This window comes from Megalobrama amblycephala, linkage group LG10, assembly GCF_018812025.1.
Source record: "Megalobrama amblycephala isolate DHTTF-2021 linkage group LG10, ASM1881202v1, whole genome shotgun sequence".
NCBI classification, from domain to species: domain Eukaryota; kingdom Metazoa; phylum Chordata; class Actinopteri; order Cypriniformes; family Xenocyprididae; genus Megalobrama; species Megalobrama amblycephala.
In genome coordinates this window covers 2543889-2557594 of record NC_063053.1, presented here as the reverse complement: position 1 = coordinate 2557594, position 13706 = coordinate 2543889, and the positions used below count along the sequence as shown (strand labels likewise).

Genomic DNA, 13706 nt, shown 5'->3' with positions numbered 1-13706 from the left:
TTTTAATTCATTTATTTTTTTGTTTACTCATAACTTTAATACTTTTTGTATTTTAGATTTTTATTTTATTTTATATATTATCTTAACAGAAAAGTAAAATAAAATAAAAAATACAAAAAATAAAATAAAATTACTTTTATATATATATATATATATATATATATATATAAATTAAATTAAATACAACATACATTTGTGCCACATTTTTTTTGTGAAGAGTATCTTAAATAAAATAAAATAAAACATAAATGAAATAAATAAATAAATACAAATCCTAAATACACCATAAATTTGTGCCACATAAAATTTTTCAGAAAATATTTGACATGAAATGAAATAAAATAATAAAATACAACGTACATTTGTGCCACATATTTTTTTTATTTTTTATTAGATGTTCTCTTACAAAAAAATGTGGCACAAATATATGTTATATTTAATATTTTATTTAATTTCATTTATTTTTTTACTCTTAACAAAGAAACTTTATACAAAACAAATGTATGTTGTTTTTTAGATTTTTATTTTATTTTATATATTATCTTAACGGAAAATAAAAATAAAATAAAAAATACAATAAATAAATAAAAATACAATAAATAAATAAAAATCCTAAATACAACATAAATTCATATTACTTTATTTTTATTAGATGTTCTCTAATTTGGCACATATATATGTTGTATTTAATATTTTTATTTAATTTCATTTATTTTTTTACTCTTAACAAAGAAACTTTATGCGAAACAAATGTATTTTGTATTTTAGATTTTTATTTTATTTTATGCAAGACATTCTCTTAACAGAAAAATGTTATTTTTCCTATATAAAATTTTATTTTAGATATTATAAATATGAATTAGAGGCAAGAAACTCTCAGCCTTATTAGAAAAGCGTCACACTTCTTATGAAATAAGAAACTAAAATCATCCAATGTGAGACAGAAACTCTAACCTCTGCGTGCCCTTCGCTTTCTGAACGTTTTAGCAGCATAATTTATTGAGTTTTCCACATGAATAAATATCAGAATATTAACAGCTGTCGTGCATTAGCATGCATCATTCATGATGTGAAATGAGAGGAAATGTCACATTTCGTATTTTCAACATAATTTAAAGTAACTTCTGTTTCTCTTCGTTCAGGCGGTGATGAGTCAGAGATTGGCCGGCAGTTTGCGGCGGAAGGTCAGCGAGAGTGAAACGCAGCTGCTGGCCCTCCACGAGGCGAAGCTCGCGGCCATCTCAGGTACCGCCGCACCTCTGCTCACTTTCTGTACTTATCTGAACCCTGAGAGCAGCGGCCCGTCGCCTCCTGTGGCTGTTTGAAATGTCACTGTCACTTTGTGCTCCACAACACTAGACAATACAGAGTGACAGGACTCAGAGTACAGCCTGTCCTCCACTGTGATGTTTCTAGGAACTCATGACTATAAAAGTCTCTTTTGCTCACCAAGGCTGGATTTATTTGATCAAAAACACAGTTAAAAATTGTGAAATATTATTTCAAATTAAATTAGCTGTTTTCTATGTGAATATATAGTAAAGTGTAATTTATATCCAGTGATCAAAGCTGAATTTTCAGCATCATTACTCCAGTCTTCAGTGTCACATGATCCTTCAGAAATCATTCTAATATGATGATTTGATGCTCAATAAACATTTATTATATATGAGTCAATGACGTGACAGGTCATTTTTTTGTCCAAAGGCCTTAATAACAATAATAAAAAACAAAGATATGACATCTAAAGTTTGTAAGGTAGTACAACTAGATCTCTTTTATTGAATCCAACAGGTTTTAATTAAATTTTGCTACATATAAAGATATTTTAAAGATTTTGAAGCATCAAAAGGTCATTCGGTTTAACCGTTCATTTGTGATTAAAATATCTTAAAATGTAATAAATGTATATATTTTTTATTCTGGCATGATTTTATAACATCATATATCAACATAGTGCAAAATGGTGTTAAAATTACGTGTAGAAGTCGTTGCTTTGTTACGAAAAAGAATGTCCGGAAAAATGAATTTCATTGATGTCATTCGGAGTAACCAATATAAAGGGATCATTTTGGATCAAGTCATGCGGTCAATATCATGTGACAGGATGTGACATCATTCAGACACCTGTAAAAGAACACATGGTCATGAAGCAAAGTAACTAACTCTCTCTTAACTATTTGATAAATTCATGTTTTCTCTTGATCATACGCATGTCCTGAAACATCAGGTCATTCGGTACAACCGCTATAAAACATGGAAAATGTTGTAATATTTTAAAAATTTGTGCTAAATATATAATGTTTGATTGTCCTTTTGAGAGATATCAGCCTGTTAGCATTGATTGAAAATATCGTCATTCGGTAAAACTGAATTTTTGGTTAAACCAAATGACTTTTTTGGTGAAAAATCTTGTAAAAATGACAAAAGCAGTGTTAATTGATTATAAAAACCACATAATCTCATTGTTAACACTTAATAAAACTTCAAAATTAATTATATCTCCATTATATTTTTTACACTTAAAACCTTATTCATCAATGACTCATTTACATTTATTCAGCTTTTATCCAAAGTGAATTATCAATGTTGAAAACACTTGTGCTGCTTCATATTTTTATTTCAGAATTCTTTGATGAATACAACGTTAAAAAGAACAGCATTTATTTGATATTAGTATCTTTTGGAATATTATAAATGTCTAATTAGAAATTACTGTCACTTTTGATCAATTTAATGCATCCTTGCTGGATAAAAATATTAAAGGGGACCTAATATGCCCCTTTTCATAAGATGTAATATAAGTCTCTGGTGTCTCCAGAATGTGTCTGTGAAGTTTCAGCTCAAAATCCCCCACAGATCATTTATTATAGCTTGTCAAATTTGCCCCTATTTGGGTGTGAGCAAAAACACACAGTTTTTGTGTGTGTCCCTTTAAATGCAAATGAGATGCTGCTCCCCGCCCCCTTTCCAGAAGAGGGCGGAGCTTTAACAGCTCAACAACAACAAAGCTGGAGAATCTCACGCAGCCAAAATGAGGATTGTCAGTAACAGTCCCTGACTGCATCCCGATTTGCATGCTATCTGTATTGTGTAGTATGCGAGTTTGTGTCCCAAATCATAGTTTGCATAATATGAGATGACAAAGTTGCCTATTTCTGGTGGCTTTTCGAACTTTTGATGTTTTTGTTCAACTATTATGATGTACATTTGCATGCATCTGTGTTTTGTTCTCGCTGCAGGAAATGACTTCGGCAGTGCAAAAGAGCTGAAGGCAGAAATCAGGAGCGTGTACGGAGAGAGAGATCGTCTGGAGGGGCTGGTGAGGAAACTGCAGGCGCTGAGCACAGGAAGTGGAGACGATCTGACCCGCATGAAGGAGCAACACAGCCAGATCAAACTGGAGCTGCAGGAGAGGGAAGCCCAGTACGGTGAGTAACACCGTAACACAAATGACACACAGGACAGACGCTATTGATGAGATTCAGACCTTGAAGAGTCGCAGTGTGTTTTTTGCTGACACCGGGGGGAGCCATTTCTTCATATGTTTCAGCTGAAAATGTTTTGTAGGCTTCAGCATTGATTTGTATAGAGTGGATATCTCTATTCCTCACATTTGCTGCCAGTGTCTCTCTAAATTGTGTTTTCAGCCAAATTACTTTATGCATGTTCCTTTGACACTGAATCTTTATTGAAAACAGCTCTATTATTGATTATGTTGAATTAAACACAGCCGGGTGAATCTCACAAAAAATGGATCATATTTCATTGTGAAATTAATTGGAAAAAAAAAAAAAAAAAAAAAAAAAAATATATATATATATATATATATATATATATATATATATAAATTTTTTCCCCCCAAATTAATACAAATTTCCAAATCAATATTTTCTTTACGAACATATATAATATTTTAATATGTTCGTAAAGAAAATAAACCCATTTTTCTCAAGAAATTTGTGCATTTTTTTTTTGCACTGTGACATTTTCTTGACAATTAATTATTGTAATACATTGATGAAAATTATCATATCAGACATTTTTATTATTTAAAATCAGCATAAATTATTTTTACTGCACAAATATTATTATAATGTATGAGTACTCCAGAATTGATTTATATAATATATAATATTATATAATATTTTCATTTATATTGATACACTTATGTACTCTATTTATTTATCTTTATATTTAATAATGGTAATTATCCTGCAAGATGTTTCATTTTTATTATGCAAAATATAATATCATCTTTTATATATTAATGATAATCCTTTTTATTTAAAAATTTATAGTATAAATTACATTCAATGTACAAATACTACTATAATTTATGAATATTTTAATTTAATAAATATTTAATTTTAATTATTCTGCAATAGGCTTCATTTTTATTATGCAAAATATAATTTCATCTTTTCTTTACATTAATGAAAATCATATTTAGACACTTTTTTAAGTTAAAAATGTATTGTATTTATTTTTTTATTTAGCTTTATATTCAGTAATGTTAATTATCCTGCAAGTCTTCATTTTCATTATTTAAAATATAATTTAATCTTGGAATGTTTGAATATTTAAATGAATATTTTAATTAATATTGATACAGTTATGAATGTATTCATTATTTTAAATATTTTTTATTTAGCTTTATATTCAATAATGTTAATTATCCTTCAAGAGGCTTCATTTTCATTGTGCAAAATATCATTTAATCTTTTATATTAATGAATTAAAAATTAATAGCATAAATTATATTCAATGTATAAATACTACTATGATGTATGAATACTTCAGAATTTATTCATGTTTTCATTTATATTGATACAGTTATGAATGCATTGTATTTATTATTTTAAATATTTTTTTATTTAGCTTTATATTCAGTAATGTTAATTATCCTTCAATAGGCTTCATTTTCATTATGCAAAATATCATTTAATCTTTTCTTTACATTAATGAAAATCATCATATTCAGACACTTTTTTTTATGTAAAATCAATAAATCAATAAATTAAATTCAGGCTGCAAATACTGCCATGCATAAATAATGTATGAACACTTTAATTAATTAATTTGTGTGTTTATTTACTTCTATATTCAACAATGTTAATTATCATACACAATAGGCTTTATTTTCTTCATGCATATTATAATTTCTTCTCTCTTTTTTTTTTTTGCAATATGATCCAGACGTGTTTTTGACATGTTTTGTGAAATTCACCCAGTGTTTAATGGAAAGCTGTCACTGGTGTAAATTCACTGGTAACGCACTGCTCTTGCTCTGACTAGTTGGCGATAACGACCAGATGCACATTAAAATCTCCTCAACTTGGCTCTGGCGTTCTCTCCTCCCACGAGGATATATGCAGGATGGAGATTGCGGGCGGTGGTCTGTCATTTACTCGTTTTCCTACACGTCCAACAACAGGAGGAGAAGGCGGCTGACAGCCAACGGGACTCTCGCCAGCTCTCGCCCTGCCGTTACAGGGATTACACGCATGTGCTTAATTTGACACACACACATTTTGCCCAACAAAGAGCTCGGCTGGTCTGCGTCTTTGTGCCGGGATGAGAGAGATCGTGAGCTAATGATAGGCTGAGCGTTGATGCTAAATATGCAAAGCGGGCGAATATGATACAGAACACAAAAGATCTTTGACATGAACGGGCTGCTCCTGCTAGGGTCTTATTAGCTTGTCTTCCCACTGGGGTAATAACACGCTGACACACATATTTGCCACATACCTGCCATCAAATCACTGTTTTGGGCATAAGAAAAAGGGTTTGCGTGCGTCACTTGTCACGTCGGGGTTATAGTTTGCGGTTGGGTCGGTGCTTGCGTAATTAGGAATATATTTCCACATATTAAATGGTATTTTTAAACGCGAGTCTTTGTCCCGGCTTGTGCAAAAACAAAGAGCTGTTGTCAACATCTCACTTTCTGCAAAGAATTCCTAAATGGAGTGGAAATATGATTTGTAAGAGATGCTAACTCACCGTAAAACGAGTAAAAAAGTACCAAAGCGTTCTGTGGTAGTACCATGTTTTTTGTTTATTGGACATTACCATGATAATTTGAATATTTTTACATATTTTTACAACTTGCAATGTTATTTTTTTACATGCACCATGCATGTACATTTGCACCATATTTTTGTGCATGCACCATGCAATGCAACATTTGTACCATAATAGTTATGGTACAAATGTTATTTTTGTACATAAGTACCCTGGAATACAATTTAAACATTTGTACATCAAAGTACCATGGTATTACCATCACTCTACTATAGTAAGGCAACGGTTAGTCAATAAATGTGAAAAAGTAACTTTGATATTTTGTTGTAAATTTTTAAAAGTAATGCATTAATTTTTCACTAATTTCTTGTTTCCCCCTCTTTTCGTCCGTCTTTTTAGTTTATGTGGCTGTTGTAGATCATGTTTGACTTCCTCCATGGTGTTTCTCAATAGAATTCAAATGGGTTGCATATTCTGTGATTCAGTGTTTTGGTGTGGGCGGTCACAGCAACATGTGAGAAGTGCCGCTACACAAAAAAAAAAAAAGTATACTACATATCGGTGTGTACCGGCCAACTTCAAGCACTGGCCATATCAATACCCTTACAAAAAAGAAGTTTATTTAAGTGTGCTATTAGTATATTTCTTGTAAACTAAAAATATGAAAGTATACGTTCTTATATACTTCCTTAGAAATATACTTAAAATTGCACTTAAGTATATTTGACTTACTGACAGAAAAGTCTTAGTATATTTGGCCTGTACTTGTACTCAATCTTTTGATTGAGATTAACTTAAAAGTTTTGGAGTAGCCTATTAAATATATTTTTTCACATAACATACTGTCTTATAAACTCACACTGTTTGAAAATATTGATTTATAAAGAAAACGGATATGAAGAGTTTGGTTCCAAAACGCTATAAATCCATTTTGATTAATTTGAGTAAAAATGTGTTTTCTTTACCAAGAAAGTGGCTAGATGAAAACCATTATTTTTTTAAATACAAATCTAGATTTTTTTCAAATCTAGATTTTGATTTTCAAAGGTTTATTATAAAAACTGATTCTTTTTTCCCAAAATACAATATTATTATTTTTCATATTGAAAATACACAACAAAGTTGATTCACATATATGACAGCCTCTGAACTTGGTCAATACTAATCTTATATACAGGCATTTTACTAAAAATACATTCAGTCGTCGCTCCTAAAATAAATTTAACAAGCAGAATCACTGAAAAAAAGAGAAACATAATTCTAATGCAGGTTTACATCTCGCAATTATTTTTATTTTTTCTCGGAATTCTGAGAAAAAAGTCAGAATTATGAGATGTTAATTCAGAATTCAAAAAAAGGTCAGAATTGCGAGAATTCCAAGTTTTGGCAGACTGGCCTAAAAATGTAACTTTTTAAACATTTTGTCATCCTAACAACAAACTGAGCATAATGGAGTGCAGCAGTGCGGCATCAAAAATATCAGTTGGCAGTTAATTATTAATTATTGAGAGGAACATAAAGAAAATCTTTCAGAGCAAGTTAGTTACAGTTATTTTACCTGTTGGCATGTTTATAGTTTGCAACCAGAAAAATTACACATGCATTTTAATGAGCAAGTGCATAGTAAGTCAATATCACATGTGATGAGGACATCCTAAAGGCACAGCAACAAAGATGTTGCTGCAAAAATGACTATTTTAGGGTGTAGAACATCTTTATTAATGTTTATTATTTTTGCGTGGAATGGTGCGCTGTGATTGGTTGAGCGGATATATCGCGTTCTGCAGAAAAAGCAGACTGGCGTTTGTCGCGTTTTGGAAAGAAAGGGAGAAAACATGACAGAATAACACGACGGAAATTGCATTTTGTGCAAAATTAATAATTGACTTTTCAATACCAACCAGATACAATACTGATTTTGGCGGAAACTCAATTTTTTTTTTTTTTTAAATGGCGTTTATCGCGTTTTGGAACCAAACTCTTTATATATTCCTAATTCGTATCTGAATTTTTGTGTTGACCAGTCCACTGGTCAGGAATTCACTTCAAATCTACTTTACTCTTTTCTTGCCACTGACTGAATTTTCAGGCTATCAGTGTTTTCACGGTAGGGGGCGCTATTACACATCTTCTGAAAGAGTACAGAATCTCTGCAGAAACACAAGCTGAAACAATTGATAAGATTGCTTACGCAAATGTAAAACAACGTGATCATCAACATTAAACATCATATAAATCAAAACTGCCTAAATGAAATGTCGACCCAGAACAAGCTACAGGACTGTGAAGCTTTGGGGGAGTTGATGGACTCGATCTACTCCATCTGTGTTTTGATCATCATTCTGAATCCAATCTGGACAAAGTCTTTGACAAAAATGCCATTTTCTCAGGTTTTTGTTTAAAATGTTGCCTTTTTTTAATGAAACTTACCCACATTCAAGTGTTGATAGAAAAGGATGCATGAAGCTAGAGTAAATTATTTTTAAAATTAAAGTACAGTTAAAGGTATTTTTCAAGTATAAAAATTAATATCTAAATAGGAACATAGTAGTATACTTAAAGTGCAAAATAATGTATAAATAGTAAACTATAATTATGAAGTTATGTTCACTTGTACACAGCAAAATCTCCAGAGTTAAATCAGCTCTGCTCAGAGTACATTTGGTCCCTCTCTAAATAGTGTTAAAATAACACTGAAACAGAGTTAAAGTTAATGAGATAATTAAGCAATTAATTAAGTGATGATTGTGCATTAGTGATGAACACCTGCTGTTAACAAGCAGAATCACTGAAAAAAAGAGAAACATAATTCTAATGCAGGTTTACATCTCGCAATTATTTTTATTTTTTCTCAGAATTCTGAGAAAAAAGTCAGAATTATGAGATGTTGATTCAGAATTCAAAAAAAGGTCAGAATTGCGAGAATTCCAAGTTTTGGCAGACTGGCCTAAAAATGTAACTTTTTAAACATTTTGTCATCCTAACGACAAACTGAGCATAATGGAGTGCAGCAGTGCGGCATCAAAAATATCAGTTGGCAGTTAATTATTAATTATTGAGAGGAACATAAAGAAAATCTTTCAGAGCAAGTTAGTTACAGTTATTTTACCTGTTGGCATGTTTATAGTTTGCAACCGGAAAAATTACACATGCATTTTAATGAGCAAGTGCATAGTCAATATCACATGTGATGAGGACATTTTGTTGCTGCAAAAATGACTATTTTATTAATGTTTATTATTTTAGCTGTATAATGTACCTTGTCAGTGAGTACCGTGGTGCAGTAGCATACTGTATCATCTGTAATGACTGCTGAAGGTGCGAGTTGACAGGATTCGCTGTTGTTTCAGAAGCTGTTTTACGTCCATTAATGCTGTAGTGCTCCTGTTTTACTCAGGCACTTCTATCCCGGGGAAATTGTTGTTGGGTGAAATGTTTGTCCATAGGAGGAGATATAATTAAAGGAGGAGTAAATGGAGCAGAGAATGTGAGCAGGTGATGTTCTGGAAGGCTTTCAGAGAGGAGTTTTGTGTGTTTGCTGTGCTTCGTCTCTGGGTTTCTGCAAACATTCACTCACCAAAATAAACTCTAATGCGTCTCTTTTTGTGTTCGCCTCTCCTGAAGCGACAGACCTTTCATTTCTTATTGACGAGACTCAGACTGTGTCGGGTGAATGTTTGTGTCGATGGTTTGTACCCTCCTTTAGTTTGACAGGTAATAAGTATATATAATAATACTAAATGAACACGGTTTTACAGCCCCACAATTTTTATTTTTATTTTATATTTTGCACTTTAATTTTTATTTTTATTTTTTATTGGAGAAATAGAGTACAGATAAGCGTAACAGAAATTGAATTAGAAGATCCTCAGAATTTTCAGTTTCATTTTCATTTTAGCTAAAGTTTTGGTTATTTTGTTGTGTGTCTTTTTTTTATTCATTTTTATTTTTTTTAGTGATATTATTATTTAGTAATAGTAATAAAAAATGAAAAACTGTGGCCTTGGCAAAATTTTTAATATTTTATTTTGAGTTAACAAAAATGTTTTTTATGGTATTTATGTGTTTTTGTTATTGTTATTCTTTTTTTTTTTTTTAATGTCTAACATTTTTATTTTGGTTTTCCTGGCCAAGATAGGTAGCCTAAAATAACACGTACACACGTACACAAAACCTATACAATGAGCAACATAGCAACAAGATGTGACATGTAAAATAAAAATACAATTAATTTACTCATGCTCTAATTCTCAAATAATACATTTAAAATGTTTTAGTAGGTGTGTTCCAATTTGCGTACTTGTGCACTGTAAAAAAAAATTCAGTTAAATTTACAGTAAAAAAACCCCAGCTACGGTTGCCAGAAATTTACCATAAAAATATACGATAGCAGCGTTTTAGGTTTTACAGATTTAACTTAAATTTACAGTAAAATACCATTTTTTATTAACTGATTTAATGTTAATTTACCAACCAATTAAAGTACTAATAAATGTTTTGTACCTTTGTAATACACTGACAACCACCAAACACAGTGGTGATGAGTCACATGATGAATCAAAGCTCATCGCAAGCAGCTTTTCCAAAATCTGAGAAGGTTAATACTAATTCACACAAACACTAAACTCCGTAACACACATGACATTAAAAATATTTAACAACATTATATGTAACATAAAATCCTAATGTACATAACTGATTAGAAAAAATAAGAAGAAACATAGTTATTTCAAGAAAATAACTATGCCACACAGGGAATTGTGGGAATGTCACAATTTACTGTAAATCAATACAATGGCTTGTTCTTTTTCACTTACAAAAACTGTAAATTTAATGGTAGTTTACTTTAAAATTAAATTAAATGTACGGTTAGATCTATTACAGTTATTCACCGTATATAATACGGAAACTTTCTGTTAACAGTTTTTCACCATAGCATTTTTACAGTCTTTTACCGTTAAAATCATGATCATTTTTTACAGTTTATGACATATTCAAATAGAGTGTTCACACTGAAAATTCCAAAAAAAAAAAGTGCACTTTAAATACCCGGATGATGCGCTTCCGAAAAAAATGAAGTTTGGAATGTTGAACACGGTTGAGTATATAGTGCATAAGTACAGTATATAAGTGCATAGTGTATCATGTGTCATTTTGGACACAACTAGAAATCAACTCTGCTCAGAGTACATATGGTCCCTCTCTAAATAGTGTTAAAGTAACACTAAAGCAGAGTTAAAGTTAATGAGATAATTATACGATTGATTAAGTGATGATTGAACATTAGTGATGAACACCTGCTGTTAACAAGCAGAATCACTGAAGAAAAGAGAAAAACAAAAACTTTAACTCTGCTTCAGTGTTACTTTAACTCTATGTAGAGAGGGACCATATGCACTCTAAGCAGAGTTGATTTATCTCTGGGGATTTTACTGTGTAGAGGAGCATATTTAAAAGCTTTTTGCCTAGTTCAATTCAGACAGAAGGTACAGAAAGAATATAATGATTTTCAGAACAAATAAAACACTTCCCAGCAATTTTCTATGAAGATATGAAGCCAAAAGATTGCTTTGTAGATGATGAAATACCAGTGCATTGCCCTTCGAGTAGTCAGTGATGGCCAAGCAACTCTTTTATAGAGTTTATACTTAGTTTTATGTTAATAACCATGATGCAAAGTATCACTAGTACTATATTGTCCTTGAAAATACCTTTAAGAGTCATGCAATAACCTTTTTGTCACTAGTACAGTCCACGTTTAGCATATTGCGTAGAAATCAAAGCTCATTATTGTCAAACAGCACTAACACCAAACCTGTTTATGCTCACGGTTAGTGCAGTTGCCCTCAGGAGGTCAAGTTTAGATGCTCCTTGTAACCACAGCAACAGTCTCTGAGTGCTGACCAAGATGTGTTTGTGCATCTCTCTCCATGCAGTTGTGCTGAAACTCAGAAACCCAGACAGAGGCCCATTAATCACAGCCGTCTCCTCTGACTCAATTAAAATGACAGGCTATTCCTCTTATGCCGTATTGCACCAGCATTTCATGCCCACGCATCTGCATGAAACACACGGCCGCAGGTGTATCGTCTGCTTCTGAGGCGTGTTAATGGTGTAAAAGAGTTACACATAGCAAATAATTACCAGCTTTCTCTGAATAAATGCATGCATTTTTGCGATCATTAGCTCACGAGCGTCCTTCAGATGCATTAGCAGAATGTTTCTGTTTGTGTTCACACCACACGGTATGACGGTTTTATTCTCAAGTTGTCAGAAAAGTGCTAATTAATGAAGTCATTTTGCATTTTTCACATCTGAGCATACCTTTCTAATCAGGCAAGAAGATCAGCTCCTGAAAGCAAGAAAAAGAGACATGCTGATGTGGTGCGTTTCTGTTTGTCGTCTAAATGAGCTGTTATTGCTCTACTGGTTGATGTTATGCATGCTTTTTTTTTTTTTTAATGTTCAGAATAGCACACTACCATACTACTCATATTATTTGTGCAGTATGCATACTGTATGTAAATGTTGTTTGCATGGGATAATGTTTGCAAAAATGTGCAACACGGCCTGATAATGTGAACTGAACCGGTTAAATAAATGTGAGCGCTGCATGTTCAAAGTCAAAACATGGTGATTTTGCACATTCCCCAGGCTTATTGTTTTAGAGCAGTTTGCAAACAATGAATTGTGTGCAATTATTTATGCCAAGCTGTTTATTATGATCTACTCTTGATCCAATATGACAGTGTTTATATTGTTATATGCTGCATATTTTAGAATGCATGTTTTATCTCCATCTCTGAATGAGCAAGTGGTAGTAGCAAAGCACAGACATTTCAAAATAAGAGTCCTGGTGTATTTTAGGCTTGTTTATGATTAAAAATCCTGCATTATGTATAAAATCATTTTCTTTTATTTATTATTTATTTCTCTTTTTTTTAAATTTTTAATAAAATCTGCCATTTAGTTCAACATGAACTTTTATAGATTCTGTCTGGATCGTCCCAAAGCCCAAAACCTATTTTTATAACCATTAAAATTTGCATTTTCATTCATTAAGCAAGCACATTTGCTCCTGTTTTTACTATTACAGCTCTCAAGGTTGTCTAATCATGAAAAGTGTTGATTTATAGCATTATATTTAGATCGTGGCATGAAAGGTTGCAGTGATGAACATTGTAGTCGATCACAGACATGTTGTTGAGCTCATGAAAGCAGTGATCTCGTCATTGCAACTCTATTTCTGCACACTAATGAATGCTTTCATTATAACTAACAGTGCAAACTCGATGTTACTAAGAGATTAGTTGAATAAAACGGGAGTTTTGGAGCGAGTCCAGAACTCAGTTGCTGATAAACTCACGCTGTTTGATTGACAGCTCCAGAGATTGTAAAGGGAGCGTTCTTTGATCGCTTTCTATATATAATTGATACAAAACGATACAAAAGCTCAAGGAAAAGTTGCTTTCTCAATTCATGGCCCCTTTAAATTTGATTTTCTGATTGGAGTGCAAATGTTTATTCCTCATCTTTGGATTATCAGGACTCAACATAGGCTAAATTTGAACCTGCATCTTCCATATGAGCACCAGAGCTCATGCATGTGCACAAACTGCCAAGCCTTGACTTGTTATATTTGCATTCTCACACCATTTTCCACTCTCCAATGTTTAACA

General features: G+C 31.9%; 1 protein-coding gene across 7 annotated transcripts in view; it reads left to right on the top strand.

Moving 5' to 3' along the window:
• disc1 (DISC1 scaffold protein) overlaps nucleotides 1-13706 on the top strand; it is a 64307-nt gene that overhangs the window by 27410 nt on the left and 23191 nt on the right. For 6 of the 7 annotated variants that reach the window (XR_007186665.1, XM_048203942.1, XM_048203939.1 and 3 more), the window contains 2 exons: nucleotides 1143-1245; nucleotides 3243-3431. Coding sequence is in view for 6 of the 7 variants with exons in the window: in XM_048203942.1 (XP_048059899.1) it covers nucleotides 1143-1245; nucleotides 3243-3431 (292 nt within the window). In the remaining variant the exon portion in view is untranslated. Of the gene's footprint in view, nucleotides 1-1142; nucleotides 1246-3242; nucleotides 3432-5298; nucleotides 5953-13706 lie in introns of those variants that run through there. The other variant, XM_048203944.1, reaches the window with a different exon arrangement.